This window comes from Oryzias latipes, chromosome 18 (assembly GCF_002234675.1).
Source record: "Oryzias latipes chromosome 18, ASM223467v1".
Taxonomy (NCBI): Eukaryota; Metazoa; Chordata; class Actinopteri; order Beloniformes; family Adrianichthyidae; genus Oryzias; species Oryzias latipes.
In genome coordinates, this window is record NC_019876.2 from 184,512 (window position 1) to 211,712 (window position 27,201).

A 27,201-nucleotide genomic window follows, 5' to 3' on the forward strand; every position below is an offset into this window, starting at 1 on the left:
CAGTTACACACAATGATACACACACAGTTACACACAATGATACACACAGTTACACACAATGATACACACAGTTACACACAATGATACACACACACAGTTACACACAATGACACACACACAGTTACACACAATGACACACACACAGTTACACACAATGATACACACACAGTTACACACAATGACACACACACACACACAATGATACACGCAGTTACACACACACACACACAATGTTACACACAATGATACACACACAGTTACACACAATGACACACACACAGTTACACACAATGATACACACACAGTTACACACAATGATACACACACAGTTACACACAATGATACACACACACAGTTACACACACACAGTTACACACAATGACACACACACAGTTACACACAATGATACACACACAGTTACACACAATGACACACACACACACAATGATACACGCAGTTACACACACACACACACACAATGTTACACACAATGATACACACACAGTTACACACAATGACACACACACAGTTACACACAATGATACACACACACACATACTTGTTTTTACAGACCCATGATACATGGTGACTGAGTGGGGAAAGGTGGGGACACCATTTTCTAAATGAAATAAAATTATTTTTTTTAGTTTAACACATTCTGTGGAATTAATTGTTGATTATTGACAAATAAAATATAAAAATATATTAAATTTTCATTGTTCAAATTTTGTCTCAATTTCCTAACCTGCTGAGGACATTGCTATTTTGTAATATCACAAATCACCACAAGGGGTTGCTCTTACTGAATTGTGTTTGAGAGAGAAAAACTAATAAAAATCATCCCCAGATTAGAAACAATATTTAGACATTGCATGCAATTTCTAATAATATTTAAAAATATATTCACAGAGTGAAAATTGCTTTTAGCCAGGCCAATAACTTCTTTATTTTTGCTGTTAAACATGAAAAATCCATCAGCCTTAATATGTCTGCTCATCTCAAAGCAAGGAACAAAACAGAAAACATACAACTTTAAAAGGTTTTTAACAGCATGACTGCTAAAATTTAAATAAAAAAGCGCTGATGCATAATTTGGTCAAATAAAAACAAAAAAACAACAGCAAATTTAAACAACAGCCTGTCATTTAATTCTTTCAGATAAGTCCAGCTTACCTTTCCTTTCTTTTCAAGGCATCAATTCTATTTTTGACATAATATTTGATACCTTCCCATGTTCTGTTGCTTAATGCTGTAGGTGAGGTCTGGATACAGAACTGACACTGTTTTTTTCCAGGGACTTTCCTCATTGTGATGAACTCCATTAAAGTTTTTTCCACAGCTTCCACTTCCTCGTCACTCCATTTCCGTTTCCTGGATAAACCTGAATAAAAAACAATATTCACATAAACTTTTTCAAATAAACGATAGATAAGGAGAGACAGGTATATATATAGTGCAGTGCTATTGTTATGATAATGTAAAATTAAAAGGAAGCAACAGGAACATGAAACTGTTTTTTTTAAATGGAGCCTGGCAAAAGGAAAAAAACAAAAACAAAAAATTGAGTCTGGCAGGTCACAAACCCCAGGAGAGCATTTCAAACCATAGTGATGGCAATGTAATGTGTCCACAAAGAGGGACAATGTTTTCATGTGCAGACACCAAAATCAGATAAATACAGAAAGTTGTGTCAGTAACTGATCACCAGATCAGTGATCATCCACAGAGTGGGTTGTTCACTGATTACTACTTTGAATGTACTGACTTAAACAGTGAAAAATAGAGTTGACTATCATGATGGAAAGAAGAATAGTGGATATCCTGTGGGCTTTTAGACAAGGTAGCTGTTGTGGAGCAGAAAATAAGAGTAAGGATAAAGTGAGGAAAAAGTTGAAAGGCAGCTGGTCCTGTTAACAGAGTTTCTGATTGGACTGTTGAACAGAATCCTAAAGAGAGAGAAGATGTTTGAAGAATGGAGGAGAAACGTTCTGGTTACATTTTTAAGAAGAGGGTAGATGTGCACAGGTGCGGAAAATACAGAGGAATAAATCTGGTGAGTTACAAAGAAATTAAGAAAAGAGTAGTGGAAGCTAGACTGAGGTCAGAGGTGAACATTTATGAGCAACAGTATGCTGTCCTCTACAGAGGACAGCATCTGCTGTCATGTTTCAGGAGAACAGAGAATGTCAGAAGGAGCTGCTTTGTGTCTTTGTATATCCAGACAAAGTCTATGACAGGATCCAGCTGTGGTTTGGAGGAGGAAGTCTGGAGCAGCTTAGAATAACATTTGAGATGTTCAGGACATGGATGAGGGCTGGAAGACAGTAGAAAGATGATCTGTAGGTAGGACAAATAAGTTCAAGGTTGGGGTGGGACTGCACCAAGGATAAGCATTGAGGTTCTTCTGGTTCCTGTGATGATGGACAGACTGACAGATGAGGTTAGACAGGAATCTCTGTGGACCAATAAGTTTGCAGATGGCGCTGATCTGTAGTGAGCAGGGAGCAGGTGGAGGAACATCTAGAGAGGTGGAGATGTGCTCTGGAAAGGAAAAGGAATAAAGGACAGCTGCAAACAGCCAGAGTATCAGTGTGTAAACGAGAGGAACTCAAGAGGAGCAATGAGGATACAGGGAGCTAAGGTGGAGACGGTGGATGACTAAGTGCTTTGGGTCAACAGTCCAGAGAACAAAGTCTGAGAAAGTAATGGAGAGGCAAGCAGGTTGGATTGGGTGGAGGAAGGTTTCAGGTGTGGTATGTGACAAAAGAATGAAAGGAACTGTGAAGAAGACTGTGGTGAGAGCAGCCATGTTGTTGGCCAACCCTGCTCCTCAAGATCCACAATTCTGCCTGGTTTCCAGCTCTCCTTCACCATATTTCTGCTGATTGGCTGAATCAAGTGATTATACAACCTGATAGACTGAGCACACCTGGTTTAGGTTGTCAGCACTTATGCAGGGAGAGCTGGATACCAGGCAGGGTTGAGGGTCTTGAGGACCAGGGTTGGCCCCTGGTTTAGAGTCTCTGAGAAAGGGACAGAAGGCAGAGCTGGAGGTGTTATTTGATGATAGTATTTCCAGCGTCTAATTATCTTAAGGTATATTCTATAGAATTAGTCTGACCTCCATGAAGAAGGAAGACGATAAGGATGACAAAACTTCCTTTTAACAGGAAAACATTTATTAAACCCAAAAAGCTTTCAGTAGCAGCAAAGGTTTTGTAAGAGAGACAAAGAGTTAGAAAGTGGAAAAAAGAGAAATGGGGGGTAAAATGAATGTCTTGAGTAATCATCTGGATGATGACTGAGCAGATTCTACTTTTTGATCTAAACTAAATTTGGCTTCTAGCAAAAAGGACTAGGGGGGACACAGTTTAATAAAGAAACATAGGAACATACCATGTCCAAGAGGTGATATTCCTGAGGGCTCCACTGGCACTGGCATCTCTTCATCTGACACATAAAAACAAGACAATTGACAATTCAGTCAAATTTGAGAATTCCACTAAATTCATTTTGATCAACTACTGCATATGGAAACCAAGGCAGTGTTTCCTTGTTGGCATGGAGTTAGGAATTGTGACATCTCATAAAAATGGCAGTAAGGTAAAAAAAAAAATAAAAATAAATTGGTGCTTCACAGTGTGAACCCTTAACAATATTTGATCAAGTCTGGATTATTGGTAAATATTGTTTATTTACACACAGGAAATACTACCAATACCTTTTTCCAGCACAGTGCATTCTTGAGGGTCTGTTGAAATTTTTTCTTTCCCTGAACCTGAAGAAAAAACACATTTCTTAGAAAAGGTTGTTTTGTTGTGACATACATTTATCTACAGTGGTTACAAGAACATCAACATCACTGGTTTGTGAAAATTACTAGCAATAAAAATCCCCCACTGTAGGTCTTAGATAATCCTATTCTTTCTACAGGCTATCAGAAACCAACAGCAGTACCTGGTGGTGTACTTTGCTGGACAGTTATGTTGGCTTCGTCTTCACTGTCAGAGGGGTCCAGAGTTATTTCCTCTGAAAAAGTTACAACATTTAATAGCTGGAGTTCCATGTGTAAAATGTCTTTGATGAGATCAATGATCGGATTAGAATTGAACTGTGTTCATGGGCCCCGAAAAACGTTATAAAGTTATATGACACACTTATTACTCTCTTAAGTACATGAAACAGCCGTAGAAGAAGAAATAGCGACTTCTGTTGTAAACAAAGCTGCAGCATAGAGCAAGATGATCATCTAAATATGCTTTTATTGTTGTTATGGTTTTTATTATGGCCTGTTTGCTCATATTTTTCTAAATATGTGCGGTCAGTGCTTTATTCTTGGCTGACCAGACACAGAAGGAGGGTTATGGTCAGGCTAATACATTCTAACAACATTGAGCTGTGGATTAATTTAAAATCCATGCGATCAATGCCGCAATCTGCATCTTGACTGAACGTAATTCCAAACGGTGTGTTTACATGAAATATTTTTAGTCTGATCAGGGGTTTAATCCGATTTCTTCTGTCAATGTAACCGCAGCTAATGAAAGTAAAAATTACACAAATAGAAGAAGAAAAGTATGACTGCTTGTACAGGCAGATTTAAAAACAGTCATTTACCTTCAGGATCAATTTGAATCTCATCCAGATTTTTTCCTTTAAAGTCTGACAGATTTCCTTGCTCCAGTGCCAGCAGGACCTTACTTATCTTTGCCATTTGTAATGTCCCTTCTGGCAACCTGTAATACTGGCGGTGGACTCTGATGTCATGGCCCAAGAAGTCAGCAAGGTCGTCCATTTCATTATCTTTCAGGTTCAGGACCTTAGACATGGTTGCAACATGTTTCCTCAATTTTGTAGAAGAAAGTGCCTCTGGGTGTTTGGCTCCACAGCTTCGGGCAGTGTGACGAATGACATCTGACCCCCTGAAATAAGTGACTGCATCTGGTCTCCCAAAAAAAAAAGGGTTGTCATCAGGCACTCCACACTTGAATCGAGTCTTTACAAGAATCTCCATTGATGTCACTACTTCAGGTGTGAGGAGGATGGGTACTTTTCGCCCTCGCTTGCCCCTGATTTCAATCCGCTGGAAATGGTTGCAGAGCTTTTTTTCCAGGTCTGTTAAAGCAAGCTCCAAATCCGGGTGACTCTGGGAAGTATCCCGAAGTGTAAAGCTATGGAGGTACATTTTGGAAACCTCTCCTTCTCTTCTGCGATTGAAAATGATCACTTCACACAAAGTGATTTTGGCAAGATCTGCCCAGTGCTTCTTACTTGGTTCAGCTTCCAGGTTTGCCTGGCACTCCTTCCTTTGTTTGGCAATATAATCATGCATTTGTTTAACATCTTCTGCAAAGGGAAGCAGATGAGGAGCATTCCATTTAGCCTCACTCATATTCCTGAGGGCTTGTGAAGATACAAGTTCACTCCATTTTGTCTCACAGATTTGCTTAAACATGTGAATGTTGTTAATAGTTTCTTCATCTCCTGCAACCATGGCTTCATATTCGACTATATTTGCCATTTTCTTCAAGTTGTGTCCTAACTTAAGTGCCAAAGATGGTTTTTTGAAAGTGCTGGTTTCCTGATTGAAGCCCGCCACCATGTGAACTGCTTTAATGACATGAGGAAAATTAGATGGTAGAAAGAAGTCTGACATCCTCTTCAGCTTGCCACATCTCTTTGCCTGTAGAACAAGGCGTCCTGTCTCACGAAGTTTTTGTCTGATGTATTCATGTTTTGTTGTGTCGTGTCCATGTTTACCATAGAGGTGTTCCCCAAACTTCAATATCACAGGCTCTTTCCGGACAGCTTCAGATACTTCATCGCTATGCATTTCAAGTACCATCTTCCAAAACTGTGCACTGACATTGTCAGGAACAGGCTGAGCATAACCACAAAGGGCCTGAACTCGTGTTTTTCCAGGCTTTAAGCCTTTGACTTCCTTACTGAGATGACATCTCTTCATGTGCTTCCATAAGGACTTTCTCTTCAGATAGGCTTCACAGTTCACACAGTGCATGTAATCGCTGGTTTTTACTGGTCCACTGGTTTGCTGACGAGGGATCACCATTCCTTTTCCTTCCTTAAGGACCTTGTTGTTGTGAATACGGTTTCCCTTGTTTCTCAGTAAACTCAGCTGAATTTTTCTTTCTTTTGAACCTTTTGGACACAGGAAGGCCTTTGAAACTTCTGGCTTATCTTTATGCTTTGATTGTAAATGGCGAGAGATTTTTTTGAAAGGTTTAGAACAAAAAACACAGTAGAAGGTCTTGTCATAGAGACGTCTGCCATCTTCTTTTTTCTTCAGTGTCATGACCACAACAGAGGCATCATCTGAGGAGGCTTCCTGCTCTTTTTCAGCCAGTGGCCCAGACTGGGACATACCTCTTTTCTCTGTTTCTTTCCTTTTCTTTCTTTGTGGCTGTCTGGTGGGCTGTACAGCCGTTTCTTCATCTGTGGATCCTTCACTCTCTGTTCGAGGGATATATTCTTCCCCACTGCCAGAGGAGGATGGAGACTCCTCTGACAGACCCGGCATTTCTCTGGTAACCTAAATTAAAAAAATGTAAGATATTAGCATTTTTCTCAAACATTTAAATGAGGCTACACCAGGGGTCGGGAACCTATGGCTCACGAGCCATATATGGCTCTTTTGATGGTCACATGTGGCTCGCAGACAAATCTTTAATTATACTTTTTTTTTTCCATTAGACCAGTCCTTCTCGGGCGCGATGCGATGCCAGAGGCACGCGGTAGTAGCGGTGCTTGGAGAGAAAAATCTGTGCAAGCATTATCAGTTTACTATTATCTATTATTTCGCAGAGTTTCTACCAGCCTTAAGTATTACAATTTTTCTCTGATAACAAGCAGATTTGCAAATAAATAATCAAAAATCTGGGCTCTGTGTGAGTCTGTAAAAATGGGAGGTGAAACTTACTGGTTTAGGGCAACTCTGAAGACACAAAGTCCTTTCCCTTTCTCTGTCTGCCAGCTTCATCTGGGCTTTATTGTACTGTTTCTCACACTTTCTGTGATGTCTTTTTAGCTTCTGGAGCCGCTTCCTGAGCCTCTTTTGTTGACTTAAAGTCTGTAATGTAAAGGTTTAAAACAACTTAGAAGTTCTTAAATCATGAACAAATTTAAATATGTAAAGTACTGATGAAGCCATTAGTTTTACAATGTATAAATCTATAAATATCTGTTCATTTTACATAAGTAATGAAGGTAATAAAACCCTCTAATCCCCCGCCAGTAAAAGACCAGCGTTGGTCGAATGACTGGTCTTTTCTGCTAACAGCAAGCAACTTTCTTTTATAGCATATATAGATCATTTAAAACGGAGAAGAACCAACTTGAAAAAAAAATCGTGTTTTGGGCTTTTTCAATGCATACTTCATCAAATAAGGGGGTGCATTACTTTCACCCCCCCCCCCCCCCATGACAACAGCTGTAAGCATGGTCCTTAGCTACTTTGATTTGTTGTTTCTCTTTCATCACTTAGCTCCACCATCAGAACCAATATCACAGAGTTGTGAAGTGCAGAGAATCAAGTAAAGAGAAAGAGAATAGCAGCAGAAGATCCAGATATTACCGTATTTTCAAGACTATAAGGCGCACCTAAAAGTCTTACATTTTCTCCAAACTGTGGGGGGGGGGGGGGCGCCCTATGAGGCAGTGCGCCTAATGTGTTGTTGTGGGGCGTAGAAGAAGACGGCATGAAAACAGGGCATGAACATTATTTACAACATGGCTGAAGCACAGTTTTAACTGCAGCAATATGGAGGAACATGGGAGCAACTGCAGAAAATTCATGATGAATGAATCCATGGTTCACAAGTGGAGGAAGCTGCAAAATGAACTCCGACAGTCATGATGACGCAGCTGAGTTTCTGTGGAAAAATGGTGACTGACCGATGGATTAACAATCAGCTTGGAGAAGGTTCTCTGCAGTCAGACTGAGGGCAGTAACACTTACAGGAAGCTTTTTGCTTTAGTTTTATGAAACGGCGTCATCTTTCCATCTGGGGGAGGATTATGGTGCAGCAGCAACTTCCAGCGGATTACAATGAAAAGCTGTTTATCTTCCACTCATACTGCACTAAAAAGATTGCAGACAAACACATCCTGCCCAGCTGAATCACCGACATGGACGATGCGCCGCTAACTTCAGACATCCCGGTTAGTCTCAATGTCGAGAAGAACGGGAGCAGCGCAGTAGCAATACGTACAACGGGGCAGCTAAAGTCTGCTTTTATTGTTTTGGGAGGCAGTGCCAGGCGAGTTACGCCACAGTTTGTGAATGGATTGTAGAAGCTTCGGGTAACGTGTCTGCTTGAACCACTTTCAAAGTGCCAAAAAGCCGGCATTATTCAAGAGGAGCCGCACGGACACGAGACGGAGTCTGACAATGACGAAAGAGAAGCTGGCGTGTTTGATAGAAATTTAGCTGGGCTGTGCATTTCAAATATCGAAGATGAGGACTTTGATGGATTTTTGGATGCTGTTTTATGACTGAAAAAAATAAATTACAACCATCTCAGTTTTTCTCCCATTTCCTTTTTTAAACACACACTAGCATGCAAGTTTTACCTGTATGTGTTCACGTGCCCGCGCCTTCAAACCTAGTGTGCCTTTTTTATGTGTTAAATACAGAAAAATCACCCATAACTGAGACCGCGCCCGATAAAATATGGTTTTAAAGAACTAGAAACTACTGTATTTCAAAACAAGCTTTGTACATTTTCTTTAGAAACCAGAACTGCAGTAATTTGATACCTAAACCTTTAGTTGATATCCATAAAACAGAGAGTTGTCTGAGCTGCTGGTGTAGAAAGTTTCTGCATGAAAAATACAGATTTAATTCAACTAAACTTAAATTATTGAACAATTTCCAACATTTCAAATGTGAAGACCTGCTTTTGAGTTGTAAGAATAGATCTTTTACAAATTATATAAAGCTACCTACCTCTTTCTTCTTTTTGGCGATGGGTCTGCCAGTCACCTCAGCTGGACAAAAATAGAGCATCAGTGTTAATTAGACCAAACATTAGCAGAATCGTGAATTTATGGTTTTCTCTAACATTATTAAAAGACCACTGTATAAAGAAATGTCAAAGGTGTATGTGTTTACATCCCTCAGATCATGACATATAGTATGTTGTCCTTAGTAAATTCAAGACAGCTCTGCACCATAACTTTTTATGTATGTGTTTGACCTCTACCTAATATCAAATTATGGAGGAGTAAATGCTACGTTACAATCAAAAAGTATGACTGACCAGTGAATGATGGACATACATTGTAACAGTCTGGAAAAGCACAGAAAAAAATCAAACCTGTCATCATCCTTAGCATTATTATTACCACTAAATGCGGGCTCAGGAGAAACTGGTTATGTCCGAACTCCTTCCCTAGTCATTATGTAGTGCACTTTATAGAGCGTTCGCCATTTTGTAGTGCTGTCTGAATTTACAATTCCAAAATCAACTGCCCTAGAAATTTCACAGACGTCTATTCGAAAAGCCAGTGTGCATCAATGCTCTCTAAGGTTGCGTTTCTACATTTTCTATGAAATTAAAATAAAAAAATTATACTTTTTAATTAATACAAATTTGTTTACATGTATTTATAAATCCTAGTTTGTATCATCAGAACAAAGTAGATTCATAAAAAGCTTTAGTAAAATGCTCGTATTTATTGGGTTTTTTACTTTATGAAATCTGTGACAGCATATTGCTGTTTAGCAAAAAATGTATTGAGCATTGTATTAGACATACTTTTAAAATTCAGGTCACCAGATAGTCCTGCACTAGTTAGGGGATAGGGAGGCAATTCTGACATAGCCTTTGTCAAACGTTTCGAACAGTTGAGCTGGGGGCCACTGGGCACCACATGCTTTTATTGAGGCATCTAATTGTTCCATTTCTATTTTGAATCATTTGAAGGACAGGAAAAATATCATGAAACAAGGGTTAACCCATGTTTAAAAAGAGGCATCAGAGCAAGAATAGTCTGACTGCACCTTATCTTATTTTGACTTTGGTATTTTAGCAGATTAAAATGCTGAATAAAATAAAATAAACAGCCTGGTGTGAAGGCCATTAAGTTTACTATGGATGTATTTTCACTCATTACTGACTGAAGCAACAGATCATTGTACCTGCAGTCTGTGCATTCCAATACAAATGGTCAGCTATAAGAATAATTGAATAATGGACAGCGTTTTTTAATGTACTCACCCCTCCTGTCAGGACTATTTCCTCTCAAAGGTTCATCTGGTTCATCCTGTGGGCAAAAGTCATTTACGTTTTGTAAATAAATCAATAAAAATACAGCATTCATCAGTGCTCAATGAACAACGAAATGACGTGTAAAATTAAGCATTTTAATAGAGAAAAACCTTTGAGAGTAGCAACCCCTCCCCCACATTAACCCATCTGCATTATAACACAATAAGTAAAATGGCTGCCGAGTCAGTAAAAAATTAGGAAAAGCAACTGAAGCTTTTCTTGACTCCCAGAACAGCTTTAGGTATTTTCCGTCTCTAAGTTCTGGAAATTTGATACAAAATTATATTTCTTTACTACACAGTATTGGGCGTTTTTTATATTTTGCTATATTACAGCGGGACCGTGGGGACCTGCAGCCTAGCTAAGCTAGCCCAGGCTTCATCATGCAGCCTCAGCCTGGGCTATTTCATTAACAAAACCCCAGTTTTGATGGGGGGGGAAAAATCTGTTCTACCTCTACATTAAAAAAAATATTTTTTTTATCATAAGATTCCACCCTTCAAAGTACCTGGACTCCTCCAAGCTACTGTAATGCTAACCATGCATGCATTTCCAGACTGTTGCTAACACCACATGTGCCTGCTAGCCATCATGGAGGAAATTGCTAACAGTCTTCGGTTTTTAAACTGAAAAATCTACTCTTACCTCCACATCTTTAATATATTAAAATAAATAACAACTTACCATTATCTTTTGGTTAAAGTGAGGATTCTGCTTCACATGTGACGGAGAAAAATGTGGTGTGCTCAGTCAGAGTTCTGCTGAAAAAGAAACTGTTTTCTAGGGTACGTTTGATTTATTCTACAGGTCACACAGGTGATCACCACCTTTGTCTGAGTGACACGAAAAGACAGACTATAATTAAGAGGTAGAGAGAAGACAAATAATTAAGAGGTAGAGAGAAGAAACACAGCTGTTGAACATAAATAAAGACTCTTAAACTGTTAAGTAAGGAGTAAAAAAAACATGAATATTTGGGGTACGTTTGATTTAGTCTACAGCTCACACAGGTGAGCACTGTCTTGGATGTTCAGAAAGAACTGTTAAATAGTAAACAAACTGCAAAAAAGAGATAAACAAAACAAACTAACAAATTGGTGGTACAGAGAAGTAATCCAGCTGTTAAACATATGCAAAAATGATTAACCAATTAGTTAAGAAACGTTTTTTTAAAACAGAATAAAGTGGCGGTCCGCTACACCCAAATGTGTCTCTGAGCCCCTTATTTTACACATGGAACCCTGCATTACGAACACCGAAATCTGGAAATCTGGCTACACTAATGATAATTTGGTTTTGAGTCGCTAAAAGGTTCAGCATTTCACTGTTTGTGAAATCCATCCTGAATTAAAGCTTAACAAAACGCTCCACATCTGTCATCTTCAAGCATGGCTCAGATAAACAGACAACCTAGGTATTTTTTCTTATTAATGTATGACTTTTTCGTCGTCAATTTAAGTCAGGGGTGTCAAACTCAAATGCACAGTGGGCCAAAAACTCAAAACACACATAGGTTGTGGGCCGAACAGGATAAACATTTATTGAACCAACTAAAACAAAACTTTTTTTGAACGTGAACATGAATCCAAACAGACAGTATACAATAGAGGCCTATCATTCAAAAAATAATTAAACTTAAAATATCTTGCTCTCCATTCAAATAGCCTCTCCTGTCATTAAAACTGAACATTTGAACATGCTGGAGAGAAATCTGAAAATAAAAATGGTTCTTTAAGTAAAAATTAAAATCTTAACAAATCAAAACATTCCATTTTTTTGCACTTATGCCAGTTTGTTAGAGGTTGATGCTTGGCCTCTTTTCTTGGCAACAAGTTCATTTATGTTTGGGCTTAGGTTCTGTGCTGTGGAGATTCTCAGGATGGACTTCAGGTCTTCATCTGTGAGACGACTCCTGTGTGACGTTTTGTTCATTTTCATCACAGAGAACAGCTGCTCACACATATATGTGCTGCCAAACATGCACAGGGTTCGAGCTACATGTTGACGGAGCTCGGTCATTGCCTCAGGAATGAAGTGAATGAACTGTGCGGGCCCCACAGTGTCGTACTTTGCCTTTAACGTCGCGTTACATTGCAGCTCTATCAGCTCCATCTGCATCTCTACAGGTGCAGTTTCCACGTCGACAGTGAACGGGTTCCGAAGCAAATCGAAATTACTTTTCTGTGCGTCAAAGTCGCCAAAGCGCCGGACGAACTCAGTGCGAAGTGCGCTCAATTTATCAGCAAAGTGGTCATTTGGGAACACCGTAGTAGCGCTAAGCTGCTTCAAGATTACTTGGCAACAGGGAAAGTGAGGCAAGTTGCATTGCTGCATTTGCGCACCAGACAATTGCCCGGCCGCTCCCGCGGTAGTCAGAGTTGCCGTGGCAGCTGCTGTCTCTCTATTGGCGCTTCATATCGCCGGGCCATTAAAAAAGACATATAAAATGATCTCGTGGGCCGGATATAATTGTTGGCCGGGCCGGATGTTGCCCGCGGGCCACCAGTCTGACACATGTGATTTAAGTGTTTTAAAGTAATACATTTACTACTTTAAAATGTGTACATTTATGAGATAAAAGTAAAAAAATTCAGCCGATGAGTTTTTATTGTAGTGAGGAAGTAGGGAGACAATTCAGACATAGCTAGCGAGTATGGGTGGGGGAGGGTATAGTCCTAATGGGGACATAAAATATCAGGGTCTGTGTGTGAAGTAAAAGTGACAATAGAAAAAGGGAGGGAAACGATCCATCGGTATATTGCTTAAGCTAGTAACATTAAAACTTTTTTTGTATATTCCAGAAATACATTTATAATGCAGTTTAGTCGTTTTTTACTAAAAGAATTCTTAGTCTACTTGACAATTACTGAGATATTTGAGATAAAGTAAAAACTATAGCCTCAATGGGGACTCAAAGTGGTAGGATCTGTGCACTAACTTCAGCCTGTAGAAAAGCAGGGACAATAAGGAGTGTCTTTGTTGCACAATCTATAGACAGAAAAAAATATCTAAACAAAGTTAAACAATTGTCAATATGATAAAATCAAATGTGTCAAAAACCAAGGTAGAATTGCGCAAATCTTAGGACAGTTTTAACTGAAAGAGTAAAATATTCATGATATAAACACACAAAAATAGAAACTATCAACACTCTTAACCCTGACTTCTTTAACCTAGTCACATTTCCTCGCTACCATACTCAAAAATTAACCTACTGGATTCACTAAATTCCCTACCATACTTTTACTATAATGTGGTAGTTGATTGGGCCAAATCTAATTCTTTAAGATAAAACCAAAAATTCTGTGGCCACTTACTTGAGATATTGCCCATCATCAAAATCTATAAGCTCTTATATTGACGGTCATTAAAGAACAGGAGTGGAGACCAAGGGTCACATTACTGCCTGTATTCCAATTAACACTGCTCTAACTGGCTGGACACACATGATCTAGGTGTCAGAATCAGAATCTTTATTGTCATTGTACATGGGGATACAATGAAATTGCAGCAGCCTTGAAGTGGTGAAATTAAATTAAATAAAATAAAAATAGAAATAGAAATATTGTATTTACATCTCTACCAAAAAATAAACAATATGTACAGAAACTGTTAAATATTAAATATGTATGGACAAAATAGAATGGAATGAGATGAGTTGGGTAGTGGTGAGTGATTTAGTATTTGTAAAAAATCAGAGTACGGTGTGGTTGGTGGAGGTATATGTATTCCGTATGGTAATTGCCTGTGGATAAAAGCTGTTCCTTAGTCTATTTGTCCTGGTTCGGATGGACCTGTACCTCCTTCCAGAGGGCAGGAGGTTGAATAGAGGGAAAGCAGGATGGGTGGAGTCAATGATGATGCTAGTCACCCTGCTAAGGCAGCGTGACTCTGGAGGGTGACTGCCATTCTGCTTCAGTGCAGTGGGAGAACCACACTGTGATGCCATAGGACAGAATGCTCTCGATGGTTGAGCGGTAGAAGGTTACCAGCAGCTCCTGGCTCTTCTTCCTAAGTATTCTCAGGAAGTGCAGGCGCTGCTGAGCCTTCCTGCTCATGGCCATGGTGTTGTCAGACCATGTGAGGTCGGCCGAGATGGTAGTGCCCAGGAGGGTGAAGCTGTGGACCCTCTCCACACAGTTTCCATCGATGTAGAGTGGGGGTGGATCTGTTCTATTTTTTCTGAAGTCCAGGATGATCTCCTTGGTCTTGGTGGTGTTCAGGATGAGGTTATTAGCCTGACACCACCTTGACAGTTTCAGGACTTCATCTCTGTAGGCCGTCCCGTCGTCTCCAGAGATCAGCCCCACCACAGTAGTGTCGTCTGCAAACTTCACTATGGTGTTGGTGGTGTGGGGTTTGTCTGCAGTCTGCTGTGTACAGTGTGTACAACAGAGGACTCAGCACACATCCCTGTGGGGAGCCTGTGCTCAGCATCCGGTTGGAGGAGAAGTGGGGACCAAGTTTGACTGTCTGTGGTCTGTTTGTGAGGAAGTCCTTGATCCAGGAGCAGGTGAGTGGGTGGAGTCCTAGGTCAGACAGTTTGCTGACCAGAATGTCAGGAATGATTGTGTTGAAGGCTGAGCTATAGTCCACAAAGAGCACCCTGGCGTAGGTGTCTCTGTGTTCCAGGTGGCTCAGCGCAGTGTGGATGGTGATGGATAAAGTATCGTCCGTTGATCTGTTTGCTTTCTAAGCAAACTGGTCGGGGACGAAGGTTGGAGGAAGGGAGTCTTTGATGTGTCCCAGGAGCAGCCGTTCCAGACACTTGGTGATGAATAATAACTGTTAGTAGGCAAGGATATCTGAAAAACGCAGCGTTCCCCATTCACAGATTCATCCTTTTACACCAGGGCTTTAGCTCCAAACAGTTTATATTTTTTTGACTACCGTAACTCTTCAACCGTTGACGCAGTTAGTGTAATTCTAGTGGGTTCTGGAGTGGGAAAAAGAAGTCTTGCGCTGATATGCAGCTCTTCACAGTAGTGAAGTGCTTATGGGATCTAGGTAAATTAGCTGATTCAGTTGTAGAGAAAAGCACCTTTGCGCTGTGACAAAACACTTTACAAATGGTGCAAAGCTGGTATGAAAAGCCGATTTTCCCCACACCAGATTCAGTTGATTCATGGTGATCGCATAAACAATAAAATATTACAGTATGTCAAAAGAAATTTTATTGAGGTGTGACCAACGACATCTCTGGTGTTAAGGGGTTGAAGCAACCTGTGTTGAAGAAGAGTCATATTGAAAACATGCAGGACTGACTACCCTACAGACTAGGGTTGGAACTAGTGTCAACCTTCATCCATCCAGTTGTAGCTGCACTTGATATTCTAACATTTGCTTTATTCAATTTATCTCTGCACACTTTTGTTTTTAGTCTGGCTACATAAATAATAGAGACAGTACATCAAAACTGTTCTACTCTGAAACTTATTACAAATGTGCTGCACAACTGCACAACGCTGTTCTGTTTCCAGCAATCCAGCATTTTTAAAGTATTGAAAAAATAACCTGTATTGAATTAAATTGCATGAAAGCATATTAAGTTGCTTATAAAGAGCCCTCCTTTAGTGTAACACACAATTAAACATCACAGTACAAACAATAAAACAGAACCATATCTTAAAGGTTGACATGGTAATTTGAGTTCGAGAAGTAGACACAAAATGCTAGGGTCTGTGTATTCACCATGTGTAGCTATTTAGAAAAGGAGGGAAAAACTGATTAGCTACAGCGCTTAAAATAGACAGATTAAGGCTTCATCAAATTCATGAAATCTGAATGTAACTCATATTTAAGCAAGTTATTTAAAGTTCCATTTTTGGAAAGATGTCTATGTGGGGCAAAAACTTGGATTGGTGCACAAAATTAAAAGTGGTATAGTCTTAGTGGGGACACTAAATGTCAGGGTCTGTGTATGCACCAGAACTGACTACTGAGAAAATGAGGGAAAAATGGATTAGCCACAATGCTTAAATTAGCCAGATTATTGCTTGTAAATTAGCTAAATCTGGATGCAACACATATTTAGGTAGGTTATTGAAGTTCCACTCATGAAAAAACAATATGTGGGACAAAAACTACAATAGGTCTGCAAAGTTAAAAGTGGTATAGTCTTAGTGGGGACACAAAATGTCAGGGTCTGTGTATGCATCCGAACTGACTCCTCAGAAAAGGAGGGAAAACCCTATTAGCTACAATGCTTAAGATGGCCAAGTTAATGTGGATGTAATAAAGATTTAAGTAAGTTATATGATGTGTGGGACAAAAACTCAAATAGGTTTTGGATGTGGTTATGTCCAAGTGGGGACATAGAATGTCAGGGTTTGGGTGTGCATCAGGAATGAATCTTGAAAAAGGAGGGAAAAAAACAATAAGCTAAAGGTAGCCAAATAAACCAACTAATTTAAATTTAAAAAATGTAAACAAAGCAAACCTTATTCTGCTTACTTAATGAGAAAACAAGGACACAATTTGGAGGGGTGCTAAAAAACGTGGGGACATGCAAAGCTCAACTGAGATGGATAGTGCCGTGTGAAGGGAAAAAAATCTAATTTAATTGTAAAAATAATATAAGATTCAATGTGGTTTAACAGTTTATCAGACATAATTTTTAAATATTGCAGAAAGCAATGAAGTTCAACAAATGACTAGTTCTGACATCAATGTCACTAAGGTCCTTCAACTTAAATCCCAAGTGCACGGAGAAGACTCGGAGGCTAATTAGGCAAGGCAAGGCAAGGCAAGTTTATTTGTATAGCACAATTCGTACACAAAGTAATTCAAGGTGCTTCACAAAACAGAAAAATGCATTAAAATCACAATACATCATAGAAATAATCAACGTAAAATTTACTTTAAAAGAAAAAAAAAAAAAATATTGAAAATTGATTTAAAAATAAAGGAAGGAAAGGAAAGAAAAGTGCAGGTAGGACCTTTCAGTCATATACGGCTAAACAGAAATGTTTTAAGTCTAGATTTGAACATGAACACAGAAGAGGCCTGTCTTACGACTTCAGGGAGGCTGTTCCAGATTTTAGCTGCAGAATATTGAAACGCTGATTCCCCTTGTTTAGTTCTGACTCTGGGCATCAACAGGAGGCCGGCCCCTGAGGTCCTCAGAGTACGAGATGGTTCATATGGCACTAACATGTCAGAGATGTACTTTGGTGCTCGGCCATGGAGAGACTTGTACACAAGCAGAGCTGCTTTGAAGTCTATTCTTTGAGGTACAGGGAGCCAGTGCAGAGACCTGAGCACAGGACTAATGTGATCATACTTCCTGGTTCTGGTCAGGACTCGAGCAGCAGCATTCTGGATGTACTGAAGCTGTTTTACAGCTCGTTTGGACAGGCCGGTGAGCAGGCCGTTACAGTAGTCTAACCTGCTGGAGACAAATGCATGAATAAGTATCTCCAGGTCTCGCTTTGAGATTATGTTTTTGATTTTGGCAATGTTTTTCAGATGATAAAATGCCGCTGATGTTACTGACTTGATATGGCTGTTAAAGTTCAGGTCAGAGTCCATGATTACCCCTAGATTTCTGACTTGATTTGAGGGTTTAAGAGACAGAGAATGAAGGTAGCTGCTGACACTTTCTCTTTGTTTCTGTGGGCCAAAAATAATAACTTGGGTCTTGTTTGAGTTTAGCTGGAGAAAGTTGTTCTGCATCCACGCACTGATCTGTTGGAGGCAGTGGCTGAGTGAATCCACTGGCCCATATTCACCTGTTGTCAGTGACACATAGATCTGAGTATCATCTGCATAGTTGTGATAAGATATGTTATTGCTGCGTATTAACTGCACTAGTGGCAGCATGTAAAGGTTGAACAGAAGGGGTCCCAGGATCGATCCCTGGGGCACACCACAAGTCAAGGCCATGTAGTCTGAGACACAACTCTCAATTTCAACAAAGTATTTCCTGTCTTCCAGATAAGACTTGAGCCAACTTAGGGCAGATCCAGAGATGCCAACCCAGTCTTGGAGTCTGTGCAAAAGGATCCCATGATCAACAGTATCAAAGGCAGCGCTCAGGTCTAGCAGGATTAAGACAGTGACTTTGCCATCATCAGTGTTCAGGCGGATGTCGTTGGTTACCTTGATAAGAGCAGTTTCTGTGCTATGATGGGGTCTAAAACCTGACTGGAAAACATCAAATGTTAATTAAACATCTTGAAAATCTGTTGAAAAAGCTGTTGAATGAAATTGGCAATCAGCCTGCTGGTTCCTGCCTGGAGAATACAATCTTTTCAGGTTAGACAGATGCTACAGATTTCCTCAAGAGAAAAGAGATGGATATCAGTTGTGTTTCCATCTGGTCTCACAATGTGTTCAACAGTGTTGCTGTAGTCTCTGTTACCACACCACAGTAATGAACCTCTCAGAATGACCTTGATGCTTCATCTGCAGAAAATGTATATGATGTGTTCTACAATTCTGCCTCAGCTCAATTTTTTCTGCTTGTATTCTGGACCTAAAATTTTTGGTCATGACTCATAACTAGTGACTATAGGTGGGTACTGGAATGAAGATTTGAAGATTGACTGCTAAAATGAGAGCTTTGCTTTCTGGCTCAGCTCTCTCTTCACCACAACAAACCACATAGCTGACCTACTGCCAGCTATGTGAACAAAGCTCCTGCTCTGGTTATACTGAGGCCGGACAGCCCTCAGGAAGGTTCCCTGGACCCCATAATTACAGAGTAACCTCCACAGAACACCACTGAGGATGCAGTCAGGCGCCTTCTCCAAATCCACCAAGCATGCATGAGTGAACTCCCACAAAACCTCCAGCACTTTATGGAGGAACGAACAGGAAAGAAACCACTATCGACCAAACTATCCTATCCAGTGACCTGGCATAGGCTTTCCCAGGGAGGCTGAGGCATATAATTCCCCGGTAGTTTGAACTATCCTTTTTAGAAGGGAGAATCTTTACCCCTTATTTTTTCACTCCAGTGGTACTGTGGTGCCTGCAGAACACTGCTTTCCTCTCCTGAGGCGCCGGATGGTTTGCCAGAAACTCATTGAGGCATTCTCCATGGCCTCACCAAACTCTTACAAGGATTGGTTTTTGCTTCCACAACAGCCCGGGCCGCAGCTCACTTAGACTGCCGGCACCTGTCAGCTGCTTTTGGACTTCCACAAGCCAGCCAGGCTTGGTAGGACTCATTCTTCAGATTCACGGCATCCCTTACTTCCAGTGTCCACCAACTGGTTCAGGGATTGGTGCCACAACAGACACCAGAGACATTGTGACCACAGCTCTAAACAACAGCAGAGACAACAGAGGTGGAGAAAATGATTCAAGTAGACTTTATGTTCCCACCTCCATTGGTATTTGTTTAAAGGTCACCCACAAGTGAGAGTTACAGACCTCCCTGATGGCTTATGAGGCCTAACGCAATCAAATAGTATACAGACCTAATAAAGATGTTGAAGCTATGAAACAATGTGGAGTTATAGGTCAGCTTGATCAAAAGTCCATAGCCCACTTAGTTGCTTTGACCCCATGTTTGTGTCATGACTGTACTGGATATGTTGCTGCTAAACCATACTTTCCATGTCTTGAAAATTAGTCATGGCATCTTGTCTCGCGTCTTCTATTTTAAAATTTTCACATCTCTTACAAACTGCTTAATGCATTTAATGAAGCCACTTCAGATGGGGTCACAGGGATGCTTCAGCCTATTCCAGCGGGATGTGCAAGATTTAGCTTACACAACGCTATGGCTAACAAACCGTGCCCTGTGATGTTTTTACAGGACAATTCACCACCTTTAACCCTCCAACACTTGAGTTGTTGCCGGCAAAATCTAAAAAATCAAACGCTTTTTGACATGCAGTAAATCTTTGAACGTTCATGTGAGCTGATGCGGAGAAATGCAGCTTTGCACACACTTCATAATTTGCTAGAATTATGTTATTTGCGTCATCGGTTGAAGAGTTATGGTAGTCAAAAGAATGTAAAAGCTTGAGGTAAAGCTCTGGTGTTAGAGGGTTATAAGCAATTTATCTTTCAAAAACCCCAAGGTCAAAGTTGTTAGCAGATCAACCTTGTGAAGTTGTCAAAAATTTAAAGGTTACAGCAACTTTTGTGAAAGGTTTTGTAGGTCACTCAATCCTATCTGTGAATTTACAAGATGGCAGAACTTTAACAAATGTCAACATTAAAGAAAAGTAAGTTTTCTTAGACCTCATAAGAATATTTTATGCAAGATATTCTGTGTTGGTAGAGGCCATTTTGAATTTTTATATAACATTTGAAAACCTGTGATGTCATACTTTGCCACAAGTTGCTCCATTCCTGGAGGTCACTGATAAACTCCACAAAAAGATTAAATCTTTTTTAGGATATGCCTGGCATCGTTCTGTGGATTTTACAATAAGTTTTTAAAAAATGGAGGCCAAAAGAAGATAACATTACAGATTTGACATTTGGTAGTGCTGTACAGTCATCATTAACAGTATGCTGTTTTCTTTTAGATAAAACACTGTACTTTTCAATTGGCCAAAGCTTTAAAAGCATTTTCAGTAAATAAGGAAATGGTCAAATAAAAGGCTGTGCCAGGAAGGGCGTAATAACTATAAATATTGGTCTAAATTTAGTCTATATTTTGTCCAACCTTTGAAGCAATATTATTTCAAATGAAGAGTTTGAGACTTTAAATTTTCAACTGACTCTAAAATATAAGCTTTACTGTATGATTTTGTAGTATTAATGAATGCATATACATCGCATTACAAAGAAACAAGATTTGTATTTATGTGATATCACAGATGATCTATGCAACATCTATGCACCTGAGTCATTACAAAGATGCAATTAAGGGAGCAACAAATCACAAAATGATGATCATTTTTTGATCAGTAAAAAGGGGGAAAAAACACGACAAAATAAGATGAAAACGTATGATTTAGTTTTTGAAGAGCAATCTGCAGCCAAACCGTGGCTCGTGATCCATGCAGATCACTGACCTAATGCACCTGTAGATACAATTCCATTCATTTTCCTCAAATTAGTTTTTAAAGCTTGTTTTAAATGAATACAAAATAAATATGTTGATGTAAATTGAGGGTTTTGCAATACCACTTTTGACCACTAGTGGGGGTTAGTGATGGAGCGATAAGTGATACACGCTTCCCGCGCATAAGTCTTCTAGGGGACTGCAGTACCACAGTGTATCCTGAAGGGGCGCATGAAAACACACAAACACAGATTTAGTCCCAAAAAGTCTCTCCCTGGGGACATAAGAGAAAATGATAGGGGAGGGGTTGTGGGTCATTCTGAAGCTAGTGGTAAGATCCTCCCCGTGGGGACCTACATTTTTGTCCCCACGGTAAACTTGGTCCCCATAAGTCTGTGTGTATTCAAGTTCAGGTCCTCATCGGAATAGAAGTACACACACAGTTACACACAATGACACACACACACACAATGATACACGCAGTTACACACACACACACACACAATGTTACACACAATGATACACACACAGTTACACACAATGACACACACACAGTTACACACAATGACACACACACAGTTACACACAATGATACACACACAGTTACACACAATGATACACACACAGTTACACACAATGACACACACACAGTTACACACAATGATACACACACACAGTTACACACAATGACACAACCACAGTTACACACAATGATACACACACAGTTACACACAATGATACACACACACAATGATACACACACAGTTACACACAATGATACACACACAGTTACACACAATGATACACACACAGTTACACACAATGATACACACACACAATGATACACACAGTTACACACAATGATACACACACACAATGATACACACACAGTTACACACAATGATACACACACAGTTACACACAATGACACACACACAGTTACACACAATGATACACACACAGTTACACACAATGACACACACACAGTTACACACAATGACACACACACAGTTACACACAATGATACACACACAGTTACACACAATGATACACACAGTTACACACAATGATACACACAGTTACACACAATGATACACACACACAGTTACACACAATGACACACACACAGTTACACACAATGACACACACACAGTTACACACAATGATACACACACAGTTACACACAATGACACACACACACACACAATGATACACGCAGTTACACACACACACACACACAATGTTACACACAATGATACACACACAGTTACACACAATGACACACACACAGTTACACACAATGATACACACACAGTTACACACAATGATACACACACAGTTACACACAATGATACACACACACAGTTACACACACACAGTTACACACAATGACACACACACAGTTACACACAATGATACACACACAGTTACACACAATGACACACACACACACAATGATACACGCAGTTACACACACACACACACACAATGTTACACACAATGATACACACACAGTTACACACAATGACACACACACAGTTACACACAATGATACACACACAGTTACACACAATGACACACACACAGTTACACACAATGATACACACACAGTTACACACAATGATACACACACAGTTACACACAATGATACACACACAGTTACACACAATGACACACACACAGTTACACACAATGATACACACACACAGTTACACACAATGACACAACCACAGTTACACACAATGATACACACACACAATGATACACACACAGTTACACACAATGATACACACACAGTTACACACAATGATACACACACAGTTACACACAATGATACACACACACAATGATACACACAGTTACACACAATGATACACACACACAATGATACACACACAGTTACACACAATGATACACACACAGTTACACACAATGACACACACACAGTTACACACAATGATACACACACAGTTACACACAATGACACACACACAGTTACACACAATGACACACACACAGTTACACACAATGATACACACACAGTTACACACAATGACACACACACAGTTACACACAATGATACACACACACAGTTACACACAATGACACACACACAGTTACACACAATGATACACACACAGTTACACACAATGATACACACACAGTTACACACAATGATACACACACAGTTACACACAATGATACACACACACAATGATACACACACAGTTACACACAATGATACACACACAGTTACACACAATGACACACACACAGTTACACACAATGATACACACACACAGTTACACACAATGATACACACACAGTTACACACAATGATACACACACAGTTACACACAATGATACACACACAGTTACACACAATGATACACACACAGTTACACACGATGATACACACACACAATGATACACACACAGTTACACACAATAATACACACACAGTTTCACACAATGATACACACAGTTACACACAATGATACACACACAGTTACACACAATGATACACACACACAATGACACACACACACACACAATGATACACACACAGTTACACACAATGATACACACACAGTTACACACAATGATACACACACACAATGACACACACACACACACAATGATACACACACAGTTACACACAATGATACACACACAGTTACACACAATGATACACACACAGTTACACACACACAGTTACACACAATGATACACACACAGTTACACACAATGATACACACAGTTACACACAATAATACACACACAGTTACACACAATGATACACACAGTTACACACAATGATACACACACAGTTACACACAATGATACACACACAGTTACACACAATGATACACACACAGTTACACACAATAATACACACACAGTTACACACAATGATACACACACAGTTACACACAATGATACACAAACAGGCACACACATCTCTACGGGGGGGGGGGGGGGGGTTGAGGTTCTCCAGCACCCTGCAGGTTCTGTGTGGACACAGTGGTTCTGGACTCACATGGCCATGGTTCTGGCTTGGTTTTCCTCCAGGTTCTCCTCGGGTCCGACCAGCAGGGCGTTTGGGAACAGATTCTTGTGGCGCAGCCAGAAGTTCTGGATGTGCTGCTCGTGGTAAACCACCTGCAGAACCAGCGGAACCGTCAGAACCCAGTGGGGGGGGGACTGCAGGTGTGTGTGTGCTTACGTTGTTGTGGATGAAGAGGCGGAGCCTGCTGTGGGGGTAGTTGAGCGTGGTCAGCCGCTCCAGGAACTCCTCCATGAAGGGGGTGGGGTGTTCGATGAAGACGGCGAGGTGGACCAGCGGCATCTGCTCGTCCTGAACACACACACAAACACACAGGTTTCTGCCCCGCCCCCTCTGCTGTGACATCATCAGGGTCGGTACGTACAGGTGTGTCGTCAAAGAGCCGCAGGTCGATGTCACAGACGCCGCAGCCGTTCTCGTAGGTCCACGCCGTGGGAACGTAGTTTCCCAGGTAGTTCAGCTGCAGCTGTGATCACATGACCGCCGCTCATCACCATGGAAACCAGCCAAAAAAAACCCGCCTGCGACAAAAGCCCAACCGGGCCCAGGTTCTACCTTGGTGGGTCCGTTCCCGTGGATGACCACAGGCAGCGTGTCGTAGGCCACGTTCCTCACTCGGGCCCGCCCCTTCTCAAACTTCAGGACCACCTCGTCTGAGGAGCAGAAGGTCGCCATTTTTAGAGGTCAAAGTTCCTGAAACTCGGAACCGTCACAGTTTTCAGAGGAAACAGTTCTGCTTGGTTTTTCAAAATAAGTTTCATCTAGACTCGATTCCTTCAGTCAGAATGGCTTTTATTGTGAAACTGCTTCTGTTAGCTTGAAGGACGGTTGACTGGACGACGACGTTCGTTAGCTTTATTCGGAAACAATCGGACTAGGGTTGGGCGATGTCCCCTAAATTGGCCGTTGACGATGTTTGCTGTCAACCATCGGGATGGACGATGACATCGTCGGGGGGGGGGGGGGGGTATTTTTACATTTTTCGTTCTTATATAACTGCTATTCGTTATTTTGCTTCTTTCATTTTATTTCCCAACTAATGGTTAATCCGCGATGATCCAGTATAAAACTGAGGGAAGTGACTTTAACAAAAAAAGTAACAAGCAAGATAGAAAAGAAGTAGTCCGCTCCTGCACTTAACTGGCGGAGTGGACCGGCGGAGCGCGGATTTACAGCTTTGTGTTTGATGGGAAGGGGGGGGGGGGGGGGTACATCAGCGGTATGTGTGGGAGATTTAAGACTGCGATCCGTCCCGCAGCTCTAGGGGGACGAGCTATCAAACTCAGAACCGGGTCTAAAAGTGTGTCTGAGCACAGCTCGGATCGTCTGCACACACAGCGGTTTGAGCTTCAAAGCAGAAATGTCGCTCAGTCCTTAGAAACCGTTTAAACAATCACGTGGATTTGTGTTTCCAGTCGTGTCCCGACTAAATAAAGGCTGATGTTATTCACAGGATGCAGCGCCACCCAAAGCTAATGTTGTTAGCCCGTGTTAGCATACTGCTAATCCTGGCTTCGTTCAGAAAAAGCACTGACCACACGGATTAAAATTCAAATGATGAGCGAACAGGTGTTTCATAATAACCGTAACATTATTAAAAGCACGTTTAGAAGATCATCTCGTATTTTACCGAGCTGACATGTCAATGTATATAGCCGCTCGGTGCTGTTATCGTTTTGTATTGAATTGTTACCTTCAATAAAGTTTGGAAAAAAAGCCGCTCGGCGGAAGTTGTATCCCCTTCCGGTTTTCAAACTGCGCATGTGCGAATACTGCGCATGTGCGAATGATTTATTCCGACCGAAATTGTGACCTTAGTGAACGTTTTTATATTCTGAAAACATTTTTCTGGGCCCATCTACACGGTTGGATTCTAATCCGACCATTGATCCCATCAAGATATTTTGTACATGTAACCGCGGCTTATGGTGTCGACGCGCAACGTGGCGGGGGCGTGGCATCACGATGGTGGTCTCTCCATCGGGATGTCAGTCACCCATCACGATGGACGATGATATCGTCCATCGGCCCAACCCTAAATCGGACCCCTCCCCCGTCTCACCGATGGCTCCGTTCAGGTTCTGGAAGATCTGGGATCGGTGGTCCAGAGTGATGTTGAACTTGTTCTGAGAAGAAAAGAGGGGTGAGCGAGGCAGAGGCGGGGTGGGCGTGGCCCGTGCAGTGGGGCGGGGTCTGGGTTACCCTCTGGTTCCGGTCCAGGTAGATCCTGGTGTAGAACAGCTGGTCGTCGTCATCGTCTTTGAGCGTCCACTGCTGGACGATGGCGCTGAGGTCCGCCGCGAAGCCAATGAACCCTGAAGACACCACGCCGCCGTCAGCCCCTGCAGCCACCCCTCCCCCACCCCACAGACACGCCCCTCACCTCCAGAGTTCAGGTAACGCTTCCCAGAATGCACCTGGGGGTACTTGGAGGCCAGGCGCTGGTCGGGCCAGCAGAAGCCCTCGGCGGAGAACACCACCCTGTGACCCAGACGGGAGAACTTGGCGAGCAGCTCCCCCGGACCGGCGGCGAGGACCACGTCGTAGCTGCAGAGACACACTTCCTGTTTGGATCTGACCGCGTCAGAGCGACCCGGACCACTGACGGTGGTGGCCCCGCCCCCTCAGGTGTGCTAGTCCGGTTTAGCAGACACAACACAAAAGAACCAGATCAGACGGAGGGGGGGTTACCTGTCCACGAACATGATCACAAGCTCCGCCTCCTCCGAGTGTTTGAGCAGCTCCTTCTTCAACCACCTGACCTTCTGCCCGCCCCCCACCGTCCGAGCCACGTCTCCACCGCGCCAGTCCTCCCCCAGACCCAGAACCTGTACAGAACCGCCATCAGCAGAACTTCTGTAAGCCACGAGAGCTCC

The 27,201-nt window shown here is 41.3% G+C and overlaps 2 protein-coding genes across 9 annotated transcripts in view; both read right to left on the bottom strand.

The window, feature by feature from the left end:
• The window catches only part of plod3 (procollagen-lysine,2-oxoglutarate 5-dioxygenase 3), a 46,294-nt gene that overhangs the window by 4,888 nt on the left and 14,205 nt on the right, over positions 1–27,201 (bottom strand). For 5 of the 7 annotated variants that reach the window (XM_023966056.1, XM_023966059.1, XM_023966058.1 and 2 more), the window contains 9 exons: positions 27,017–27,153; positions 26,709–26,872; positions 26,528–26,640; positions 26,388–26,451; positions 24,881–24,978; positions 24,690–24,791; positions 24,485–24,616; positions 24,299–24,420; positions 560–619 (listed from right to left, as the gene is read on the bottom strand). In XM_023966056.1, coding sequence (XP_023821824.1) covers positions 560–619; positions 24,299–24,420; positions 24,485–24,616; positions 24,690–24,791; positions 24,881–24,978; positions 26,388–26,451; positions 26,528–26,640; positions 26,709–26,872; positions 27,017–27,153 — 992 coding nt within the window. The remainder of the gene's footprint in view (positions 1–559; positions 620–24,298; positions 24,421–24,484; positions 24,617–24,689; positions 24,792–24,880; positions 24,979–26,387; positions 26,452–26,527; positions 26,641–26,708; positions 26,873–27,016; positions 27,154–27,201) is intronic. The other 2 variants (XM_023966057.1, XM_023966054.1) reach the window with 1 other exon arrangement.
• LOC110013576 lies at positions 918–13,823 on the bottom strand. 2 transcript variants are annotated; one of them, XM_023966048.1, is made up of 8 exons: positions 10,239–13,823; positions 8,966–9,006; positions 6,938–7,087; positions 4,618–6,550; positions 3,958–4,029; positions 3,722–3,778; positions 3,397–3,450; positions 918–1,381 (listed from the first exon to the last, which is right to left on the bottom strand). In XM_023966048.1, exons 1-8 carry the CDS (start codon positions 10,339–10,341, stop codon positions 1,170–1,172), a joined length of 2,622 nt encoding a protein of 873 aa, XP_023821816.1. In that variant the 5' UTR covers positions 10,342–13,823; the 3' UTR covers positions 918–1,169. The 2 variants fall into 2 exon arrangements, with proteins under 2 accessions (XP_023821816.1, XP_023821817.1); XM_023966049.1 differs by lacking the exon at positions 3,722–3,778.

Bases quoted from the DNA above. Each gene is read 5' to 3' on its own strand.
- LOC110013576 (XM_023966048.1), bottom strand. From the start codon at position 10,341: ATGAATGCTGTATTTTTATTGATTTATTTACAAAACGTAAATGACTTT. The intron at 4,030-4,617 runs GTAAATGACTGT...TAACTTTTTCAG, and splicing joins GATTCAAATTGATCCTGAAG to AGGAAATAACTCTGGACCCC. The intron at 3,451-3,721 runs GTATTGGTAGTA...TTTATGTGTCAG, and splicing joins ATGCACTGTGCTGGAAAAAG to ATGAAGAGATGCCAGTGCCA.